Source organism: Lepus europaeus, chromosome 7 (assembly GCF_033115175.1).
Source record: "Lepus europaeus isolate LE1 chromosome 7, mLepTim1.pri, whole genome shotgun sequence".
In the NCBI taxonomy this organism is placed as follows: Eukaryota; Metazoa; Chordata; class Mammalia; order Lagomorpha; family Leporidae; genus Lepus; species Lepus europaeus.
In genome coordinates, this window is record NC_084833.1 from 113,644,652 (window position 1) to 113,668,258 (window position 23,607).

At 46.8% G+C, this 23,607-nt stretch overlaps 2 protein-coding genes across 3 annotated transcripts; one reads left to right on the forward strand and one right to left on the reverse strand.

The window, feature by feature from the left end:
- The first annotated feature begins 4,838 nt into the window (after positions 1–4,838).
- Positions 4,839–5,257, forward strand: HEPN1 (hepatocellular carcinoma, down-regulated 1). Its single transcript, XM_062197648.1, is given in 2 exon segments — positions 4,839–5,202; positions 5,205–5,257. Coding segments are annotated over 2 exon segments (417 nt in total).
- A 976-nt stretch (positions 5,258–6,233) lies between these two features.
- On the reverse strand, positions 6,234–18,103 carry HEPACAM (hepatic and glial cell adhesion molecule). 2 transcript variants are annotated; one of them, XM_062198450.1, is made up of 7 exons: positions 18,019–18,103; positions 9,658–9,999; positions 8,319–8,600; positions 7,922–8,015; positions 7,342–7,415; positions 6,989–7,059; positions 6,234–6,536 (listed from the first exon to the last, which is right to left on the reverse strand). In XM_062198450.1, the coding sequence occupies exons 1-7, from the start codon at positions 18,101–18,103 to the stop codon at positions 6,234–6,236; spliced, it is 1,251 nt and encodes a 416-aa protein (XP_062054434.1). The 2 variants fall into 2 exon arrangements, with proteins under 2 accessions (XP_062054434.1, XP_062054433.1); XM_062198449.1 differs by having other exon boundaries at positions 7,186–7,415.
- Between the last annotated feature and the right edge of the window lie 5,504 nt (positions 18,104–23,607).

Here is a 23,607-nt window from a genome sequence, read left to right on the forward strand (position 1 = left end):
ATAACATATCCTTTATTCACTGCAATCCCTTTCCTGATCCACTTTCCTACTAACTTGCTTGTATTTCCTGAAATACTTAATTTGCACACAAATGCAAGACACCCTATTGTTTCCCAGTAATGAAGGTCACCATATGTTTGGGTTATTTTTGAGGAGTTAAAAGGTATGTTAATAACACTGCAAGGTAATAGGAGTAAACTAGAACTGTCTCAGGCATTACCATGCTGTCTTGATTCTTTTTTTTATTATTATGAAAGTAGTAGCATTTTAAAAAATACTTATTTATTTAAAAGCCAGAGTTACAGAGAGAGAAGGAGAGACAGAGAGAGATCCTCCATCTGCTGGTTCACTCCCCAGACGATTGCAATAGCTGGGGCTGAGCCAGGCTGAAGCCAGGAGCCAGGAGTTTCATCTGAGTTTCCCACATACGTGCAGGTGCCCAAGTACTTGGGACATTTTCTGCTGGTTTCCCAGGCACATTGTCAGGAAGCTGGATGGGAAGTGGAACAGCTGGGATTTAAACCAACACTCATATGGTATGCCGGTGCTGTAGATGGCAGTTTAACCCACTGTGCCACAGCGCCAGCCCCTGTTTTGATGATAGTATTCCTGTAGTATTTCTTGAGCTCAGGCATTGTGATGCCGCCAGCTTTGTTCTTTTTGTCCAAGATTGCGTTGGTTATTTAAACTCTTTTGTGGTTCATATTAATTTTAAGGTTTTTTTTTTCTATTTCTTTGAAGAGTGGTAAAGGTATTTTGATGGATGATTGTGTTGAATTTATAATCTCTTTAAATAGTATTTTTTTTTTTAAAATAATTGCATTTGTGTTTGTTTTCTTTTTCTAGTTTCCCCCTTTATTGGTTTGGAACCTATACACATGCACTCTATTTTTTTAGTGTTACCCTAGTAATTTCCCCTGAATACTTAACAAAATCTGAACAACTTCTCTCTTTTTTACACAATTCAAGGATCTTGGAATAGCTTATGATAATTATCCTCACAATTCATGTTCTGTTATTCTTCTGCATTTTATTTGTCAGATTTTGAAAATCACAAATTAGATATTGTCATTATTATTTTATAAGCATTATTTAGTTTGCCTACCTATCTACTAATTTATTCACTTATCATTCTTTCTTACATCTAAAATGAAACAAAATATAAATGAAATATTTCTTTTGGAATACTTTTCCCTTTTCCTGCAATGTCTTTTAGAAGACCCTTTAGTGTTGATGATAAAGTCCCAGTTTTTAATAATTCTAAAATATCTTTATTTTATTCTCATATTTGAAAGTTCATTTTACTAGACATTATGACTTAATAGTTAATTTCTGCTCATTACTTTGAAGATATTATTCTACTTTCTAATGATTTCCACCATTAATGGTGTGTAAATGTACAAGATACATTTTTTTTTTTTGGTCTTGGCTTTTAAGATTTTTTCTCTGTCCTTTGTACACTCTAGTTTTACTACATTTTGTAAAGGTGTGCAAATCTTTTCATGTATTTAATTTTTAACCTTCCTGAATGTGTATGTCTGTATCATGAGTTCCAGGAAATTTTTTGTTGCTAACTCTTATAATATGGTCTCCCCCATTGCCCAGCATCTCCTCCGAGCTGTTTGTTAAATGTTATATCTTTTTTAAAAAAGATTTATTTATTTATTTATTTATCTGAAAGTTAGAGTTATCCAGAGAGAGAAGGAGAGGCAGAGAGAGAGAGAGAGAGAGAGAGAGAGAGATATCTCACATTCACTGGTTCACTCCCCAAATGGCCACAATGGCCAGAACTGGGCTGATCCGAAGCCAGGAGCCAGGAGCTTCCTCTGGGTCTCCCACATGGGTGCAGGGGCCCAAGTCCACTGCTTTCCCAGGCCATAGCAGAGAGCTGGATTGAAGTGGAGCAGCTGGGACTCTAACTGATGCCTATATGGGATGTCGGCACTGCAGGTGGCGGCTTTACCTGCTATACCACAGTGCTGGCCCCTATGTTATATCTTTTCATTCTAGCCCCACCCCATGTCCTTTAACCTCTCCTATTCAAATTTTTCATCTCCTTGTTTCTCTGTGCTTTATTCTGAAAAATGTATTCAGCTCCATCTTTCCATTCATTAACCTTCTCTTCACTATAATTAATGTATTGTTTAACACTTTTATTTATTTTCTTTCATTATGCTATATTTTTCTTTCTAAAAGTTCTGTTTTGTGGCCGGTACCACAGCTCACTAGGCTAATCCTCCGCCTGTGGCACCGGCACCCCGGGTTCTAGTCCCAGTCAGGGCACCAGATTTTGTCCCGGTTGCTCCTCTTCCAGTCCAACTCTCTGCTGTGGCCCGGGGAAGGCAGCGGAGGATGGCCCAAGTCCTTGGGCTCTGCACCCGCATGGGAGACCAAGAGGAAGCACCTGGCTCCTGGCTTCGGATCGGCGCAGCACACCGGCCGTAGCAGCCATTTGAGGGGTGAAACAACGGAAGGAAGACCTTTCTCTCTGCCTCTCTCTGTCTAACTCTGCCTGTCAAAAAAAAAAAAAAAAAGTTCTGTTTTGTTCCTTTTCCAATTTGGTAGCTTTTTAATAGTCTCTTGTTGCTGTTTCATTTTTAGAATTTTTATTTTGTACTTCTTTCTGCCTCCCAGAAAAAGCATCTTATAGCTCATAGTTAAAATACCTCAAGGCTTATGGGGATTTAGATCTATTGCTTCATGTATCTGCTGGCTCTCATTCACAGTGATTTGTTTGTGTGTTCAATGATCTTTCATTAACTCATCTTTGGTTGGTCTTAATCCCTGAAAATTTTAGGTGTTTTTTTTCTCCAGGGAGAATTTGCACTTTTATTTTTGAGGAGCCTAGGGTGCTACCTACAGAATCCCTTCTCGGATACCAACTTCATCCAGAAGTCTCAGGTTTAGTTCTCCCCACCTTGCCACTGACCCAAGTCCAGAATCCCATTACAATGCAATATAAACATTTGCCCCTGGGTAATTCCACACTGTGTGAGTGCTCTGCAGTCATTATACTTTTTTTTTTTTTTAAGATTTTATTTATTTTATTTGAGAGGTAGAGTTACAGGCAGCTCTCCCAGGCCACAGCAGAGAGCTGGATCAGAAGTGGAGTAGCCGGGACTAGAACCAGCACCCATGTGGGATGCCGGTGCCACAGGCGGAGGATTAACTTACTGTGCCACGGCGCTGGCCCCTGCACTCATTATATTTTTAAATTATTTTGTTTCTGGCCTCTTGAAATTTTCCCCATCTCTCAGAGGTCAGTGATACCAAATTAATTTAATTTAAGTAAGACCTAGTTGTTTGGAAACAGGAAGATCTCTCGAGCATCCCCTATTGCAGTCCAGCTCTCACCCCCACTACACAACCAAACCACTTAGGGAAAGCTGATCCCCTTATTGCCAAGTGCGATGTGCATGTGAGTTCCTTTTCCGGCGTAACCCCGTCTACCCATCCGGCATGCTCTCTTTTTCTTGAAACCCTCTGTGATTACGTGACATAATCAGTTCCCTTATATTCTGCTATTTCACTGGCTGCATCATTTTAACCTCCTTGGTGGGCACCATTGAACTTATCTTCACATAACCGATGTCCTCAGAGATCATCTTCAGCCTTCTTCACTTTCCCTCTGTATACTGCACTGAAATAATCATTCACTGACATAACTCTGAACCCTAAATTTCTCATGTGTCTCACACGTGCTTGTAAAGTGTCCTCCATCTTTTTTCTTTTTAAGCCTGATAACTAATGTAAAACTAAGCTCAGGGCCAGCACTGTGGCACAGCAGGTGAAGCCACCGCCCACAGTGCTGGCATCCCATATGGGCATCGGTTCAAGTCTCGGCTGCTCCTCTTCCGATCCAGCTCTCTGTTATGGCCTGGGAAAGCAGTGGAAGATGGCCCAAGCCCTTGGGCCCCTGCACCGGCATGGGAGACCCAGAAGAAGCTCCTGGCTCCTGGCTTCAGATCAGCCCAGCTCTGGCTGTTGTGGCCAATTGGGGAGTGAACCAGCAGATGGAAGACCACTCTCTCTCTCTCGCAGCCTCTCCTCTCTCTCTGTGTAACTCTTTCAAATAATTAAATAAATCTTAAAACAAACACAAATAGACTAAGCTCAGGGCTGTTCTCCAAGACGCCTTTGCCAACTACTCTCTAATCTCTGACATGCTTCCAGAGCAAACTGTATCTATCTCTGTCATTGCATCTTACACAGCATATTTAATCAGCTAACTAAGGGACACCCAGGCAAAGGAGCGTGGGAAGTGCAGGGGCTTACTTACCTTTCTTCCATGCGGCTGCCTTCTCCCGGAGGTCAGGGTATAGCTACGCTGTATGTTAATGTCCAACACAGGAAGTGGTCCATGGTACAGAAACACATGTTTGTTGAATAAATGAAAGAACTTATGAATGAATGAATGGGTGAGTGAGTGATGGTTTTGGAGTGGTCAGTTTGGAGTTTGGAAAGCAGGGAGAAGAAAAAAGAAAAAGGAAATGACTGGGATGTTTAAGCTGCTTTTCTCCTCGCTTAAGTGGAATAAAGTTGTCCTTTCATTTCATCAAAAGTTTATTGAGCATCCAGGGTGTGCTAGGCACCCACTAGATGCTAGTAATACAAAGATGAAGAGCAAAACAAAACAGAGAAACCACTTCCTTCCATACCCCCACAGATTTCAGGCAGATTTGGCTTGAGCCTGGGAAGCTGCCCTTCAGGGACTCAGCACCAGGGTGCGGCGTGCTCTCATCTCACCCCAACCTTCACCCCTGCATTTCAAGGCTGACCAACAGGTACCCTTTCTCCAACTCCTGCCTCTTCCACCCGTCTGAGCAACTTTCCCCTACATGCGCTATCTCATTACGGGCGAGGGTTGGTTCTGGCTAAGGAAGACTACTGCTCAGGTGGGGCTGGGGAAGTGTGGAGGGGAGCCAAGAGGGGTGTGCTACCAGGGTGGGGCCGAGGGGGCTCTTGGGGCTGGGACAAAACTTGCACCAGTGGAGGTGGTGGGTAGCTGGGGCCTTGGGATTGCTCCATGGGATGGTGGAGTCTCAGAGCTGGACCTCGGGAGGATGGGGAAGGGTTAGGGATGGGAGGACCTTGGAGACACCAGGAGGGATAGGACAGAACACCCAGAGAGCCTCCTCTTCCAGCTTTTAAATCGCCTCTCTCCTCATGCAGAATACTGCCTCTCCTACTAATTGTTCAAGAGGCGTGGCATGGGCATGGCCTGGCCACCCAGCAACCCAGTCCCTCTGTGTTCTGACGGTGGTGTGATTAAGGATGCCAGCATCTGGGAGCAGCGCCGGGGTGGGGGGTGGGGGTGGGGTGGTGGCAGGAGGCCAGGGGTTGGGCCATGTGGTCTTGACATGCTCCGCCTCCTCCTCCTCCCACCATGTCTCTGGAGATGAGAACCTTACTCTCTGACAGCTGGAGAAAATGCAACACCCTTCTCAGGTGTAATGATTGTTTGCGAAGCTTGTTTTGGAGGGAAGCTAGGGAGAGGGCACGAGAGCCAGGGGTGAAAAGCAGTTCCCCTACTCGTTCTGGCTCTCTCCGCCAGGGCGCTGAGTGGGAATGCACTCCCTGTCTGAGTAAGCCCACCACTCTCTTTTAGTCCTGAACAGAGACACGAAGACTTGTCCTGCTGCCAAGGGAGGCTTTGGGAGGAGGTCAAGCACAGTTGGCTTGGTCAGGACATGGAGGAAAATGTACTTGTGCCCCCCCACCCTTCACCAACACGCAGATCCCCAGGCAGCAGGTGCCCAGCGTAGGGGCCCCTAATCACTCCCTTCACAATGATTCCTCGGGTGCTCAGAACAGCGCCAGTATGCGAAACTTCTTCGCAGTTTAGGACAGTTGTGCGCTTGGGGCAGGTGGCCTCTCTAATTTGGGGTTGTCAAAAATATGCCCAGGAATCAGGCTTCTTGGGAGCCAAGGGGGTAGCTGGAAAGCATAGGAGCTCCCTGGGCAGAGCCAGGACAGTCAAGGGGGTTAGGTTACTGGTGTTAGTGTCCATAAGACCCTTCTGGGGATTGACCTGGAGATTTAAAACTCTATACGGTCCTAAGAGAACACAGTCCACAACCCGCTGAGAACACCACCGGGAACGGCTTTCACCACCAGACCCTCGCCCCGCCGCGCCCACCCGCGCATGCTCACGCCGACCATGCCCGAGACGCGTGCGCCCTGCCGGGACCTCCCCTCTCCAGCGGGCGCGTCCCCCGGGGTCCCGCAGCGGCTCAGGCGCTGATCTCCACCGGGCCCGCCTCGTCCTGCTCACGGATCATGTGCACGCCCGCAGTCCGCAGTGTGCGCGAGGCGCTGCGCGAGCGGCCCGGCGAGCTCGGGGCGCGTGGCGGAGACGAGTGCGTCCGGCTGGTGGCAGGGGAGCGCGCTGGCGAGCGCGGGTAGCGGCGGGCCGAGCGGATGGGCAGCCCGGGCGAGCGGCCCGGCACCGTGGGCGACACGGAGTAGCCGGGTGGGCCGGGCTCTGTAGCGCTCCGAGGCTCCGGCGCGGGGTTCTCCTCGGGCTCCGGAGAGTCCTGCAAGGACCCGCGCGGCAGGGGTCAGTGGACAGCGGGCACAGTCAGGAGGCGCGCGCGTCGTGTTAGAGGGCAGTGGGAACCCTGACGGCCAGGAGCCGCAGCTCCCTCCACGCGCCCACCTCCTGATAGTACAGCGAAGGTGTGGATTTTCTTGAGTGCTTTGTGCCTTTATTTCTGCTCTTTGCACCTGTCTCGGAGAACCTGGGGCACCGTTAGTTGTGCAATAGCGGGGAAATCAGAGTTGGTGTCCGAAGACCTGGATCTGCCACTTATGTACTTGTTTACTCCTGGGCAGGTCATTTCATCATGTCTGTCAGCCTTATTTTCCGAACCTCGAAGGTGGGGATGACACCAATGTTTCACAGGTCTATTCTGAAGGTACTATCCAGGGACATCGTAACTGTGGGCCCCCTAGCACTGCCATGGCGTTGGGGCCCAGAGCTGCTCACCTTGTCCTTCAGAACGTACAATGCCATGGGGTTCTTGCGATCTTGCTCTCCACCTCGCGGCAGGGTGTCTGCTGCAGAGAGGACAGAGTGGGGCAGCTGGCCCGGGTACAGCCCCTCTCTGCCAGCCAGCTCCCCAGGTGGCCACTCAAGGCCCCACCACGATCTCCGTGGACATATCTGAATCCCTGGGGTCCTACCTTGGCAGCACCTCTCCCTACTCTGCAGTTTTCCTGGCAGTTGGTGGGGGAAGGAGCCCTGCAGAGCTGGCTCCTTGGGGCCCAGTTCTGCCTTTGCCCAGCAGCCCACTGACCTGAGTGCCAATGGCATGGGTGAGTGGGCGGCTGGGAGCTCACCTTCTGATTTCAGGCGGTCCTCATTCTGATCCATGTATTCCAGGGAGTTTTGCTTCTCCAGCTTCCTCTTCTTCCTGCAAATCAATCCAGCCCCTCTCAGGAACAGAACTATTTACTGAATGTCGGGGGAGACAGACAGGGAGGGATCTCTTGGTCTAAAAGGAGCCTTATGATGGGAAGGTGGGTTGGGTATGTCAGAGTGGGAGGTAGTCCATGAACTTTGGTGAGTCACATCTAGCTTTGCATCATGAGTCTGCCACTAGCTCTGTGCTGGCGGGCAGGTCCTTTCACCAGTCTGAATCTCAGGGTCATGATCAGTAAGCTGTAGGTAACCAGATTTGAAAGGCACACAACCATAGCCTGACCAAGGAAAATGAAACCATTGTTTAATAGTACTGAGGTTGACCGGAGGTGGGTGGTAAGTATAGTCCACAAGGCAAAGACAGATCTCCCAGGAAGACGTGCAGGGTCCTGAGAAGACAGGCATTTAGAGAGATGTAAGGAAAGAATCCATCTTGGGGTTAGGACGGACTGAAGGGTTAGGGTACTCCGGATGTGGAACTTGGAGATTTACCGAGACTTTTTGGAGGGTTTCCAGCAGGCACAGACTGTTACCAAGGTCACAAGGAGGAAGATGCCTCCTGTAGACAAGATGATGTAGAGGGAGCTTCTTCCTGGGGAGAGGGAAAAGCAAAGAGGTGGAAGAGCGTTCAGAGGGTGCAGCAGGTGCGGAGGGCAGCAGGTGCGGTGAGCAGAGCTTTCTGCGGTGGAAGGAAGAGCGAAGGTGCACCAGGCAGCGTGGCTAGGTGAAGGCAGCACTTGCTTAGAGACCACTTGGCTGTCCCTCATGGTAGTGGGCTCATCTATGCCTCCTCTCGCTCCCTCTCCAGTGACACACTCTGGGATGTCGTTAGTCCCCAGGCACCTGCGTCTCAGGGTCTCTCGAGTCCTAAGGGAGGGCGGGCAAGGAGACTCACTGTACACTGTGATCTTGACGGGCAGGCTGCGGCCCTGGCTGATGGGGTTCTCCACCACGCAGCTGTACAGGTCGTCATCCTCCATGAGCACGCGGGTGATGGTGAGCACCTTTTGGTCAGGGGACAGGAGCATCCGCGAGTCGTTGAGGAGCGGCTTGCCATCCTTCAGCCAGGTGTAGCTGGGCTTGGTGCCATTCTCATGTGAGCAGTTCAGGGTGAAGGCCTCGCTGAGCTCCAGCACAGTGGTCGAAGCCACTAATACCTGTGGCCTCGAAATGGGCACTGAGACCCAGGGTGGGGGTGGGGGGCCTGTGAGTCATGGAAGGCAAAGCTTCTCCCCTCTGCTCTGCAGCTCCCTAGCTCCCAACACATCACAGCACAACCTGTGGGCTGAGAAGACCCGCCAGGGATCCTGCATCCAGTCCTCTCCCATCACTCATTCATCTATTCACCAGCTAGTTATTGAGTACCCACTAGGCACGGGAGTATGATGCTGAACCAGACAACTGTGGCGCCTATCCCCATTCCCTTCTTTCCAAATACCTTCGCAAGACCACACAACTTCGAAGATATTTTAGTTGGACCCAGCCCAGTTCCAACTGTCTGGGTTCAAACCTTGGTTCTATTACTTGCTAGCTGTGTGTCCTTGGGCAAGTCACTCAATCTTTCTGTGCCTCACTTTCCTCATCTGCAACATGGGGATAATGGAGTCAGCACTGTGGCGCAGTGGGTCAATGCCCTGGCCTGAAGCATTGGCATCCTATGTGGGTGCTGGTTCAAGACCCGGCTGCTCCACTTCCGATCTAGCTCTCTGCTATGGCCTGGGAAAGCAGTAGAAGATGGCCCAAGTCCTTGGGCCCCTGCACCCCCGTGGGAGACCTGGAAGAAGCTCCTGGCTCCTGGCTTCAGATTGACAAAGCTCTGGTCATTGTGGCCAATTGGAGAGTGAACCATTGGATGGAAGACCTCTCTCTCTCCCTCTCTCTCTCTGCCTCTCCTCTCTCTCTGTAACTCTGACTTTCAAATAAATAAATGTCTTTAAAAAATAAAAATAAAAATAAAAATAAAAACAAAATGGGAATAATGATATTAACTATTTCTAGATTACTTCAAGTATTAAATGAGTTAACATCTACAAGGCACTTGGAATAGTTTCCGCCACTTAGCAAGCATTCTATCTGTGTTAGCTGCACCTGCCAACTTCTAACATCCAGCTGGCTCACTCTTAGCTCCCAGGTGTCTTCTGTGTTGCTCTGCCCTGGGTCTAGTTGGTGTTCTGGGCAGATCCTGCCCCCATCCAGGTACCCACCCTGCCTCATTCCCTGCCAGGGCATCTTACCATCCACAGTGAGGTTAATGGTCTTCTCCCCAGTGAAGGTGTCATCAGTGATGGAGATCTCGACCTCATAGGTGCCCTCGTCGGCCAGCTGCAGGTCGCTGAGAAGCAGGGAGCCATTTTCAAAGAGCCGAATTCGGTCTCGATAGTCGGGCCGCAGGGTGCCGATGACCTCTGTGCCGATGGACTGCACCACGGTCACTGGCTTGTCCCGCTTCAGCTGCCACTTCACTACGGGCTTGTCACTGCTGGTGCTGCTGTACTGCACGGAGAGCAGGGCCGACTTCCCCACTGTGCCATGGATCAGGCGCACCGGGCTGGTGATGTTCACCCCCTCCAGGGAGTCTGCGACCAGGAGCCCATGGGGAAGAGGGCAGTGTCAGGCCCCTGGTTCCTTAGCCCATTCCCACCTTTAAGCCCTCTGCTTCCCCAGAGCCCCACCTCTCTGGGCCCTTCACTCCTTGCCAGACCTTGCTTCTTCTCTGTCGGTGCCGCCGTCTCCTCTCCCACTGGCTCTGTTGCCCTCTGGTCTCCTTCACAGCCAGTCCCTGCCCCCCAGTCCTTCTTCCATTTGGTCCTCTGGCTCTCTGACACTTTTCCTCATTGCCTCTATGTGCTCTATGTGCTCTGTTCATGGAAATATTAATGGAGGGGCCAGCATTGTGCTGCTGCCTGCAATGCTGGCATTCCATATAGGTGCCAGTTTATGTCCTGGCTGCTCTACTTCCAATCCAGATTCCTGGTAGTGGCCTGGGAAAAACAGTGGAAGATAAGCCAAGTGATTGGGCCCTGTCACCCACATGGGAGACCTGGATGAAGTTCCTGGCTCCTGGCTTTAGTCTGGCTTAGCCCTGGCAGTTAAAGCTATTTTAAAGCTATTCTGTTAAAGCTATCTGGAGAGTGAATCAGGGGATGGAAGATTTCTTCTCTCTCTCTCTCTCTAACTCTGACTTTCAAATAAATAAGTGTTTTTTAAGGAAATATTTGTTGACCACCTGCTATGTTCCAAGTACTTTTATTTGTCATTGAGGTTCATCAAGAGTAACGCAGACAAAACTCCTTACCCATTAAAACTTATAGGTCATTAGCTCTCAGGGTGAATTTGTTAGACCTTCTTGACTGAGGATTGGGACGGCAGGGAGTTGGAGTCCCTATGGCTTGGTCTATCAGACTGAAATCCATCTGGCCAAGTGACCCTCAAGGTTTCTTCCAACTCTTAGTTTCTGTGCTTATTTAGTTGGGATTTCCTGCCTAGCAGCTGCTACTTCCCAGGCTTGGTTTGTCTCAGAAAAGCAAGCTTTCAAATCTCCCTGCAAATGGGCTTTGGTACGTATGGCGTAAGGTGGCCCTGAGAAAATCATGGTGCTTCATGAAAGGCCACAGTGATGATCAGGTAAGTGGGGAAACAGCTACCCCTTCTCAGGACCCAGTCTGAAGCAGCGGGGAATGTGCATGAGGGTTATATATGCAGAGTCATCTTGGAGTTTAGCAAATCTATGTGTGACCCCCAAGTAGCAAACGTTGAAGGCTCTCCTTTCCCTCTTCCAGGGGGCTGGGCAGTGCCAGCCCCAGCTCCAAGGTCAGGTGGAAGGGATTCTTCCTTGCTTTCCAACTTCTCTGACCTACCTCAAGCTTCCCGGGTTCCACTCCTGGTTGTCCTGTTGTGATGTCTTCCCCCCCTCAAATCTGCTATTTGTGGCAACTTAAAGTTGATTCATTCTGAATGAAACACTGGAGAAGCTGCAGCCTAGGGATTGCCACCTTGTCTAGGTGGTGCACTCCTCGTGCCCATGAACATGGGTATGCATATGAGTTCAGAAGCAAAGGAGGAGTCCCTCAGAGGCTGACAAAGAGAGCATTTTGTTGAGCAAACGCTATTTCCCAAGAATGCTAGCCAGCCCCAGTCTGTGTTAAGTTCAGGGTTCCACAACTTTCAAAGGACACAGAAGCCTGGGACAGGAGCCAAAGCAGGACACAGAAATGAGGAAATGGCTAACTGCCGCCCAGAGTGAAAATAAAGGGGACCAGGAGTATTCAACCTGGAGAAGCTATTAATTTGCTCATTGTCTCTGAGGCATCGTTGCTTAGAAAGTCTGTGTTCCCACCAGAGGCTGAACAAAAGGAAATAAACAGCTCAGCAAGATGTTCCTGTCAACCTAAACAATGCATGCTGGGTTAGGTGGTGGCCCCTCCTCACGTGGGATTTTGACCTGCTGTGGTGCCAAGGACTGTCAAAGCTTTAAAGTGTTAGGATACTCCTACATGTAGCCCTGGTTTGTGTAACTATCTCTTTCCTTAAAGAACTCATCATCTACTCATTTTAATTTTTTGTTTGACAGACAGAGAGCTCCCATCCGCTGGCTTACTCCCCAGACGCGTGCAGCAGCCCTGAACAGAGGATGAAGACAAGGCCAGGAGCTGGTAATAAAGTCCAGGTCTCCCACGTGAGTGGCAGGAACCCAATTCCTGAGCCATCACAGCTGCCTGCCAGGGTCTGCATTGGCAGGGAGCTGGAGTTAGGAGCCAGAGGCAGATACCGAACCCAGACACTGATATGGGACATGGGTATCTTAACTGCTGGCCAAATGCCCACCCACATCTAATCATTTTTAGGTGCTCCCTTTGCTGGGCAAAAGTTTCCTTTCCCAGTATGTGCCTTGAGTTTACCTTTAAAAAATGTCACTGGGGAGATGCCCTACTTGGTCACTTTATCCGCACTCTCTATGACCCAGGACTGCATTTCTATCCCATTCTACCTGAAGGGTTTTGTTTTGTTGCTGTCTGTCTCCATGGAGAAGTCCCCCTGTCCTTTTGCCATCAGAGATACCCTTCTCTAAGCTTTCTCTGACTGTATCATTTCCTTTTTGAGGTGTGGTGACCAGCATTGCATACAGTAATTCAAGGGCAGCCCACAGCTTGGCTCTCTGAAAGGAAAAACACGCTGGTTCTGCTTTTGATTTTTAATATCCTTCCTAATTAATGATGCTCTGAGAAAACAATGCCCCTCCCTGGCTGTTGCTGCACAGGTGCATTACTTATTGTGTCACGCTGGGATTGTTATGTTGTATTCTTATGTTGTAATCCTGCTGAGGCCTATAAGGGCCTATGAGAGTGTGACATCATTTAAAGTGTCAATCACTCAGGGATATGGGAGAAAACTAGGACACAGAAACCGTGAAGAAGGCCCTTACAAAACGGAAGCGAAGGTTGGTAACTTTTTACCTACATTTTAAGGAATGTAGATGTTTAATGTAGATGTTCACCTAGCTAATAGGTATTAAGATGGCATACAGAGGGCAGCCACTGCTTAGAGCACCTGCATCCTATATTGGAGACCTGGCTTCTCTGCTTCTTACTCAGTCCCTGCAAATGCATCCAGGGGACAGCAGATGATGGTATATGTACTTAGATCCTTGCCAACTACATGGGGGACCTGGATGGAGTTCTGGGCTCCTGGATGTGACCTCGCCCAGCCTTACCGTGGGTGTTTGGGGAATGAACCAATAGATGGAAGATTCTCTCCTCTCTCTCTCTCTCTCCCTCCCTCACTTTCTCCCTCACTCTCTGTTGCTCTGCCTTTCAAGTAGATGAAAATAAATAAACATTAAAAAAAATAGAGGACCCAGAGTTTACCATGTTTGTGGGTTGGAACAATCACCAGTAAACTGTCAATTCTTCCAAACTGATTTATAATTTAATGCAATAATACTATTCAAAATTCCAGGAAGTTTATTTTGTGATAATGGCATGAGGATAAATTAACAGAACAAAGAATCCCCAAATAGATTTATATGATCATACAATTTATGGCAAAAGTGATACTGTAGTGTAAGGAGTGTTTTTCTCCCCCAATAAACAGTACTAGGCCACATAGGGCAAAAAAATGAATTTTGACCCTTACCTCGCATCTTAATTTCAAAAATTATCAATTCTTGATGGACTGTAGATCTAAATGTTAAAGGTAAAACAGTAACAATGACATTTAGAAAAGAGAACATGGGAGAATATCTCCATGACTTGGGGGTAGACACAGATCTCTTAGGTAAGACACAAATGTAGTAACTATAAAAGAAGAAAATGATTGGTTGGACACAATGTAAGAGCTTCTGTTCATTAAAAGGTACCAGTTAGAGAGCAAAATGGAGAGCCATAGAGCAAGAGGAGATATTGGCAATCTGTATAACCTCTAAGGAACTCAAATACAAAATACATATTTAAACTCCTAATCATTTCTTAGAAAAGCAAACAATAGGAAAGTGGGCAAAATATTTAAAATAGATACAAAAAGAGATCCAAATGATTAATATGAAAAAAGATCAACTGCATAAGTATCATGGAAATGCAATATTAAATCACTAGGATAGTAGGTGGAAATGAATGAAAGAGAAAGAGAAAATACAATGAAATGAATGAAAGAGAAATGAGAGTCAGAATGAGAGAGAAAATACAATTTTTGGTGGATCATCTGGAATTCTCATACATCTTGGTGGGGTTATAAATCGCTACAAACACTTATGAAAACTGTTAGGTCATTTCCACTAAAGCTAAACATACACATACCCTACAACTCAGTAATTCTACTCCTAGGCATATCTGTAAAAGAAATGTCCCTATCTGTTCACCAAAAGTCATGTATTTGAAACCTTAACAGCTCAATTCATGAAGCACCAATGGGGCAGAGTTGACTGAGTTGGTTTGGAAATGACCGAAGTGTCTATTAAAGTTAAATAGACAAATTGTGGTGTAGTCATACAATGGAATAATACAGCAATGAGACCAAAGATAGATGAAACTTGGTGTTCAGTAAAGGAAGACAGACAGTTGAAAGCATGCAGATGATTACAATTATATAAAATTCACGATAGGCAAAACCAATCTGTTAGAAGTTAGTATGCCACTATAATCTGGCAGGGAGGACAGTAGTAATTGAAATAGTACATGGGTGATACTGGAGTACTGAAATGTTGTATTTCTTGATCTGAAAACTGATTACATGGGTTTGTTCATTTTTAAAGTGTACAAACTATACTGTTTATACTGTATCTTCATTCTAAATGCATTTTCCTGTATGAAATTTTCAATTACCAAAAAAAGGTAGCACCTACCACACGGAAATGAACTTCAAGATAAAAAGGGTGGAACCCAGGCAAGGGATTTGTTCCTATTGGGTTCCTAGAGAATGGAATACTAATAGGATTCTAGCAAGTAAAACCTTGAAAATAGATGACCTAGGCTTATGTCATGCTATGCTTATGTCTTTCAGTTAATGTCCTAACCGCAGGAAAAGCCTTTTTTGAATGTTCCAAAAATTGTGATATAATGAACTTAGGAAATTCCCATTTGTCCACATCTGGGTCATAGCATCAAAGACTGAATAATTGTTTATCTAAGGCTAGTTCAGTGATCACTACCATTGCTCAAAAGATTAAGGTAAATCTTCAGGAGCTAGGGCCACATGGTTCAGTGCCCTTTTTAGGGCCACATCTTAAAAACTACATTTCCCAGTTCCCTTTTCAGTTACCAATAGCGTGTGACTAAGTCAAGCCATAGAACTAGTAGAGGAATTTGTGCCACTTATAGACCTGGATGAAGGGAGATTTTTCTCCCTTGAACATTACCATTCCTCTATTTTTAAAAATTTTCTACATAGAAGAAATAGAAATAAACCTAAAGAAAAGAAATAGAGACGAAACTAAAGAAAAGAAATAAACATGTCAAAAGTCATAATTGGTAGAGCACCATCAGCTCTACCATCATGAATCAGGGTCCTTCCTCATTCCAGGTCTAGTCTGAAACTACATTGGACTATCACACAGTTTATGCCAAGAAGTTAAATTTTAGAATTTATTTGTCATGTGTACTAGCATTTTCATAAACAAAACATTAAGAATGACAAGGATTCCTTATAGAATCTCACGTCTTACTATTCTTTAGTTCACAGCAGTACAATGACCTGAGACTGCACTTCTCTCTTACCTATTATAAAGCTACAACTGGTATTTTAGCATAGTTTATATTTAGATTTTTTGTTGTATATATGAAGTTACATTTATTCACACAGAAGACCCTTTGTCATCCTCTGCTTTTGCCTGGTCACACTGGATGACCGGATCTTCCTGTAATTGTTTTCCTTACCATTTAATGACCTAAAAGACCTTGCGTGGGTATCTCCACTTTGTACGTTTGATTGTGTCCATCTCATTCTCTATTCACTGTCTCCATAACTTCCCTTCTCACTATTTCCTCAACTCAATGCAATTTACACTGAGACAGTAACCTCCTAACTTTAGGTTCTTATTACACAAGATCTCTTTGATGCATTTTATGGTGTTGATTTACTCCTGAAAACTCAACTCTTGACTTTCTGGTTCTCCTTCTATTTCTCTAACAGCTTCTTGGTCTCCTCAATGGGCTTTTCATCCTCTACAGTCTTGGGGTTACTTGATGTTCCATTTTCAATCCATTTCTCCCTCCTCCTAAGGAATAATAATTCTCATTTTTTAAACTCTCACCTATGCACTGACAGCTTCCAAACGCCTCTCCTCAACCTTGACTGCTCTGCCACTGAGCTTCAGGTTGTTTAATGTTTTCATGTGAAGCCTCATAGGCTTCAGTCTAAATACGTAAAATACTAATCACCACATCACTCAACCCTACCTCATTTTTTGTTTACAGTTTTACATAGAAACCCTACCACCCTCTCTGGATCTTCCCAATTCCTATCAATCCCTGGGTCTTGATTTTTCCTCCAAAATTTCATATCAATAGGCCTCATTGCCTACCCTTACTCTAAATCCAGTCTGTGTTGCAATAGCCTTGTTAGGGGCTCCATTGTGTTCACCCAAAATTCATATGCTGAAGTCCTAATCCCCTAGTCCCACAGAAAATGACCTTGTTTGGCAATGGGATCATTGCAGATTTAATAAGATCAGGTCATATTGGAGTATGGTGGGCTTACTCCAGCATACATTCTGATAAAAAGGGAATTGTGAACACAGGTATGCCTACAGGGAGAATGCCATGTGAAGACTGAAGTTAAGCTGCCTCAGGCCAAGGAACTAGCAGACCCTAGGAAGAAGACATGTAGCAGACCCTTGTCTTGCACCCTCAGAGGGAACATGGTCCCACTGTTCCTTCAGCTCCAACTCTGGCTTCCAGAACTCAGATGATGAACATCTGCTGTTCAGGCCACCCAGCTGGTGGTGCTTTATCACAGCAGCACTGGGAGACCAGTGCAAGCTTCCTCTCTTATTTTGTTTTCTTCTAGTTTCCTGTCACCATAGACTGGTGCTACCTGAGTGGCTTAACCTTGCCAACCCCCAAACTAACAACCATTGGATTCTTTTTCCCTGCCATCATTTACAGGTGATATTACAGGTTCCTGAGTATGGTTTTTGAGGTTGCTGCCTAATGCAGTTCACGTTTTCCTCCCCAGCAATGGTGAACTCTTGGGCTCCACCTAAACACATGGTGCCATTTCAAGCTGTTGACCTTTGCCCATTTCCCCAACAATAATGCCCACTCACATTCCTACCTATTTTTTCATTCTTTAAAACTCCATGTAGACATTCCTTCTAGCACGAAGCCATTCCTGGTATCCCCACCCTCACCCTGCATGGCCAGATCTAGCTTCCTGGCCTATCTGATTCCTACGCATTCTCTGCAAACATGACTCACGGTAGCTCCTGCATTTTATCACAACAATCGCTGCATCTGTCTGCCCACTGAGTTGTGAATTCCTGGCCTCTCTGTAATTGTGTGTGTGTGTGTGTACACATAAATGCACATGAGTGCATTTAAAATAAGATCAATTATCCAAAGAGTTGGCAGGGGGCGCTACAGGAGGTAGGTGTCCATGGCATAGTAGAGTGACCTACAGATAGGTTGGTACGAACTACGCCAAACCAGGAGGCTCATTATCTCCAGCGCTTCGTTCATCTCCCTAGCTGTTTGACACTCCGTGAAGCCAGAGTGGGGGCCGGGGAGGCACAAAACCAAGATTTCCCCTGCCCCTCCCTCCAAGCCCCACCATAATCCCTTGGAAAGAATGCCGAATTGTCGCACGCCAGCAAGTCATCCCATAGGACATGGCCCAGTGCCCTCCATCTAATGCACTGAATGCCGTGGGAGCTCCCAAGTCATGCCGCCTTTGAGGGGAGGGGGACCAGGGCCCGGCCGGAGGCTCACGGAATGAAAAAATACATTCAACGCTAATGCCTGGATTCACTGAGATGCTTCCCACGACAGCTGGGCTCTCTCCCTCCTCCCACCCCAAAGGCATTCGGGCTACCACCCTCCCCTCCCTCTCCTTTGCAAGTCCTGGGGCCTTTCTCCAGCCCCTTTCTTACCCTTCTGGTCTCCTACCTGTCTGGATCAGAAGTAGGTAGACAAAAGGAGCGAGGTGCAGGGCCCTGGAGGCTCTGGACAGGGCTCCCCTTTCTCTCTTCATTTTGGGTGGCGTTCTCCAGCTCTGGTGCAGACAATTAGCATGATTTCTCCACTCTGAGCACGTCCCTTTGTACCACTCGGAGTTTCTGTGCCCGAACACAGCTCTGCCAACTTCCCTCTGAATACACAGAGCTCTGTGTGTTGCTGGGCTTGTTCTTTCCCCTCTCTCAGACCTAGCATTTTCTAGTTTCCAAGCTCTACATCCCCAGTATGGAAGGGGGTATCTATCTGCTTAGGAGATAATCTGCAAGGCAGGTGCCAGAGTGGGGGGCAGTGGTGGCCCAGCAGTTCGTGGCTTGTCTGTGCTGAGCTCCACTGCCAGGGCAGATGAGGATCCGGGCTCAATGAAGGCACTGGGTTGAGACAAACTCTCAACTTGGCCCTTGTGTCCCAACCTCTCCTGTCTCCACCTCACACTCCTGATTCCTGGGAAGGAAGGTCTGTGCCAGGACAGACCTCCAATAAGCTTTGCAAAGGGAGGGGAGGAGCTTTTAAAAAGCTGGAGAGACTCCAGAGAACAGCTGAAGAAATGCAAAATCCCCATTCCATCCCAAAGGAAAAATACCTGAAAATGGCTTTGAATTCTCTGATTTGCACACCTGACCTTGTCCTGGTTGGGAGGGTCTGCTATGGCATAATTATAGATGCTGGGAATCTCTTTCCAAGAGCCACTCTGCTCACTACCCTGATTCCAGCCAATTCCTAGTACATGTCAGAGCAAAGTGAAGGGAATGCCCCAACAGCCAGCTTCCTGGGCTGTCAGCTTAACTGCTCAGAGGGACCCCTGTCTCAAGGTTGCAGAGAGGAGAAACATCTCTACCCTGGCCCTTCTCACAAGAGTGGCCAGGGGGATGTGGACTTAGTCACTGTGGTGTTGGGACTGGCTCACAACCTCTTTGAGCCTCTGATTTCACATCTGTAAAACGGGATAAACAACTGCTGTCTTGGAGGAGCTGATGGGGAGATAGATAAAGTTCTGGGATAGCAGCATGCTTACCAAATTCTTTCTTAAAGAGATGACCTTTACAACTTTTATTTTTTTATATCTATCCCATGGATCTTTATATTTTTTTAAAAAAATATTTATTTTATTTATTTGAAAGGCAGTTACAGAGAGAGGTAGAAACACACACAGAGAGGTCTTCCATCTGCTGGTTCACTTCCCAATCGATCGTAGTGGTGGAGCTGTGCCAATCCAATGCCAGAAGCCAGGAGTTTCCTCCAGGTCCCCTACGTGAGCGCAGGGGCCCAAGGACCTGGGCCATTTTCTACTGCTTTCCCAGGCCATAGCAGAGAGCTGGATCAAAAGAGGAGAGCCAGGACTCGAACCAACACCCATATGGGATGCCAGCACTACAGGTGGCAGCTTTACTTGCTACGCCACAGCGCCGGCCCCACATCTTTATACTCTTGATGAGACTGAAGTTCCTAACTCCCCCCTTGGTCGTCTCTAACCCTGGCCTTAGTTTTATAAATATAGTAACTGTCTCTCTAAATACTCTCTACACCATCCTAAAGAAAGCCTGAATAGGCCAAGTTACTATCTTTGAAGCATCACAGCACATCCCATCTGTGCCAAGGCAAGGGGAGAACAATTGGGAAGTGCTGATTTTGAACTCCACAGAAGGAATTCCAAAACAATATTCTGGAGTATACAAATGAGGTTTTCTTCCTCCCTTTGCATCTCTGTCTTTGACTTTTCCTTAGACTACTCAAGGTACCTGCCTGCCTCTGGAAGAGTTGCTGTTGTTACAGCAGTATGGAAAGGAAGAGAAAGTCAGTGTTCAATTTCTTTTTAAAAATTTCTTAATTATTGAGGAATACAAATTTCATATGTACAACTTTAGGAATATAGTTATTCTCATATCTCACATTGGAGTACTAGGGTTTGATACCTGGTTCTTGACGTTAGCTTCCTGCTGATGTGCACCCGGTGAGGCAGAAGTTATGGTTCATGTAATTGAGTATCTGCCATCCACATGAGATCTGGATTGAGTTTCCAGCTCCTGGCTTTGGCCCAGGCTCATGGGCGTTGGGGAAGTGAATTACTATATGGACTTGTGCTCTCAAATAAAATGGTTGGGGCAGACTGGAATTACTGCAATAGGTTGATATTTAGTTTTTCTTCTGTTCCTCTGGAAGGCTGTGAAATTCACGTGGAAGATCACAGCCATTGTATGTCCCAGTGTAGAGTGAGCAGTTTTGCAATCCAGCTTCTGGTAGCTTCAGATAAGTAGATCTATGGAAGCTTGTAATGGGCTGCTATGTGTCTTTCCTAATATGCAGATGACTGACTTAGGGACTGAGTCTTATTTGTCTCTGTATCCCTGATGCCTATTACAGGGGCACATTGTAGGTGTTGCTGGATATTGCACTTGCCCCCGTTCCTTCAGGGGGCTTCTCAAGCAGTGTGATAGAATAATGAACAGCTGGGATGATGGGGCACTGGAGAGGAGGAGTGAGAGCCACGAGGGCACCAAATGATGACTACAAATGACGGACTGGTTTTGTAGACACACATGAGGCACCCTTTTGGGAATTTGCAGAAATCACTGGGGTTCACTTTTGAGGGGAGAACACTGATCCAATAGGCAGCTGGGTTGCAGAGACACAGGGCAACAGTCAGAGTCAGCTTATTCTTAAGTGTAACATGTCATTTTGCTCTCAGCAGGTCTTACTTGCATGCTTTGGGTTTTCTCTGAGGGCATGGGTGTCCCAATTGTTGGTGATGCTGACTTTTTTTTTTAAGGGAATTTCTTGATTAAAATATTATATTTATTTAATGTCAGAAATACATTTATACTTATTAGTCTGCTTGTCTGATTTTTGAGTCAGAAGTTGTGGTCACTGTGGCCATGTCCTCCTTGGCCTACTAGGTTCTCCAAGGGGTAGGGATTATAAGCCTTCCTTCCTCTGGGTGTCCTCAGGGGATCTAATTTTGAGCTGTGCTTAATGTGGCTGCTCCAACAATGGCGCAGACTGCCTGTCTGACTGATGGCTGTACCACCCTTGCCTAGCCAGGGCCCTGGCTCTTTCCTCCTCTGAGCTCTCCAACAGATTTGTTTCCTGGGCGCCATCCTCTTCCAAGCAGCATGGCCCAGTTCTTTTGGCCCCTGTGCTGCATGCAGTTGCTTCAGGCCCCTCCTCCTAGTTTGGCAATGCCTCTGGGGCTCTGGGATCCAGACTCCTCATTCCTGTACCCCTGGCAGCCCGGGCCCACTGTATTCAGGGCTCTCCACAGAGCACCAAGACAGGGCCACTGCAGCTGAGACCAGACTCCCCCCACCAAGGCTCCCCCACCCATCTGCCAACTGACACTCAGAAGTCTCTAGTACAGGAGGAAGGGGGAAGGAAGAAGTTGGTAATTTCAACTGAGTCACCATCCTATGCATACCTCGGTGGGAACCGGAAACAAACAAGTGGATGGAAAAGTAGATAGAAGAATTGTAAAAATGGGCTCTGTCTTCCAAAAACTGAAGGAGTGGCAGGAGAGTCACAGAGCCGTGGACTCATCCTGTAGCATGAGACATGAGGTGGCCTTGTCCCCACTTCATTACTCAGAGGAGGAAACAGACAGGCAGATGGGTCAAGTATTTGCCCTTGGACCCAGGACTCCTAAAATTACTTCAAAACAAATAAACCAGCATGAAGAAGTTATAGAAGGGGGGAAAAAATCAAGATATTTAACAGTGGAGGCCAAAAAAGGTAAAACACACATATACAGAGAAACACAGAGAAATGAAGCAACATTTTTTGTTGTACAGTTGGAGCTGGGAGTGTCCCCACACACTGGGCCTATTCCTTTGTCACTAAACTCCTGGAAGAGATAATCTGCTACAGCGATGTTCGAATTGCCCTCATGCGGTCACATTTCCCTTTCCTTCCCTTAATTCACTTCCTGCTATTAATTGAGTCATATCTGTCTCCTCCACTGAACTCTAAGTGATCCTTCGTAGTAGAATGAAAAAACATTCTTCCAACAGATGGTACCAAAATCTCAGAAGGAAGGCACTTTGTTCAGCAAGAAAAAAAAAATGTAGATGTGCCGCATGGAGCAGAAGTTTAGACCTTGAGCTTACAGAATCAAAGAACAAAAAGAAACACTGTTCCACATGAGAAAAAAACAGAATTTTGGGACAAGAAAAAAAAAAAGGCACCTGCTTTTTTGATGGCAACTTGTCCCATGAGGTCAGGTGTGGAATTTTCCGCTTGTGGTGTCATATTAGCACACAAAAAGATTCAGATTTTGGATTAGGGATCATCAACCTGTAGTATACTGGGAAAATGAAATATGGAAAGAGGAAGCTGCCTATGTAACATGTTGAGTAAATTACTAATATAGGCAGAGCTTAATCCTGGGAGGCAGCAAAGAGGCAAGGGAGCTGTGATATTTACCTACCACCTGCCATCAGGTATGTGGGCTGAGGGCTGCTTCTGAAGGGACAGGGGAGGTTCATTCCCCAGACTCCTATCCTGATTCTCACACCATACCTTCTTCCCCCTCTCTCTGCTCTTGGGGTGTGTGTGTCTGTGTGTCTGAGTGTATGGAATCTTCTCCTCACTTGACTCTCAGGCACTTCCCATATATTTGTTCACTTCATTCTCCCAGTATCTCTTTTAGATAGAGATTAAAATCCCATTTTTACAAACAAGAAGACCTGAACTTTTAAGAGGCTGACGACTTCCTGAGGTCACATGGCTACTCAAGTGGCAGACTTGGATGAGAGCCAGGTGGTCTCCAACAGAGCTGAGGTTTCTGACCACCTCCCTAACTCACCAGGAGGACACCCTGATCTACTCTCTAAGCTCAGGATGGAACAGGGCCCTCTGCCCTCCCCTGGTGCCCTCTACCATAGCTGAAGGAATTTTGGGGTTTTGTTCCATATACGGATGTGCGAATGGTGCTGAAGCTATCCCTGCATGAATTCAATTTGCTCCAATGGAGCAAGGACTCTGGAGTCAAAGGCCAGCCAGGGAAGGCGTAGTGCTGTGGCCCATCGCCTGGGAAACAAGGAATTTGTGTGAGGCTTTGTGCTGGGAGGAGGCAGGGCCTAAACAAGAGACAGATTAGCCAGCTCCCTTCTGAACAAAACAAGCTTTCTGTGGTCCTGGACAGTGAGGAATGGCCCTCCCCAAGGACATTTTTCTTTTCTTTTTTTCTTTCTAAAGTTCTCCTAGGTGGCCCTACTCTGGGTCTCTTCTGAGAAACATCAATTAGAAAATGGAGATGGGGTCAAAAGGTGCCTCCTATGCCTCCCAGAACCTTTGTCCTGAACTTTGGGTTTGTTGCCCCTAGATTTCTATAAACACAAGCCTCTTGGAACAGAAGGGTTCTGCAGAGATATGGTGTTCCAAAGGGGGCGGGGCTTGCTGGGAGAAACACTGACCTCAGGACAGCGTGGGGCTCTGGGTAAATTTTGGGAAGGCAGAGAGAGGCGTTCCCTTTTCCATACTGGAAAACAGAAAAACATCAAAGCCTTTTATGCTGAGAGTAAATATTTGATT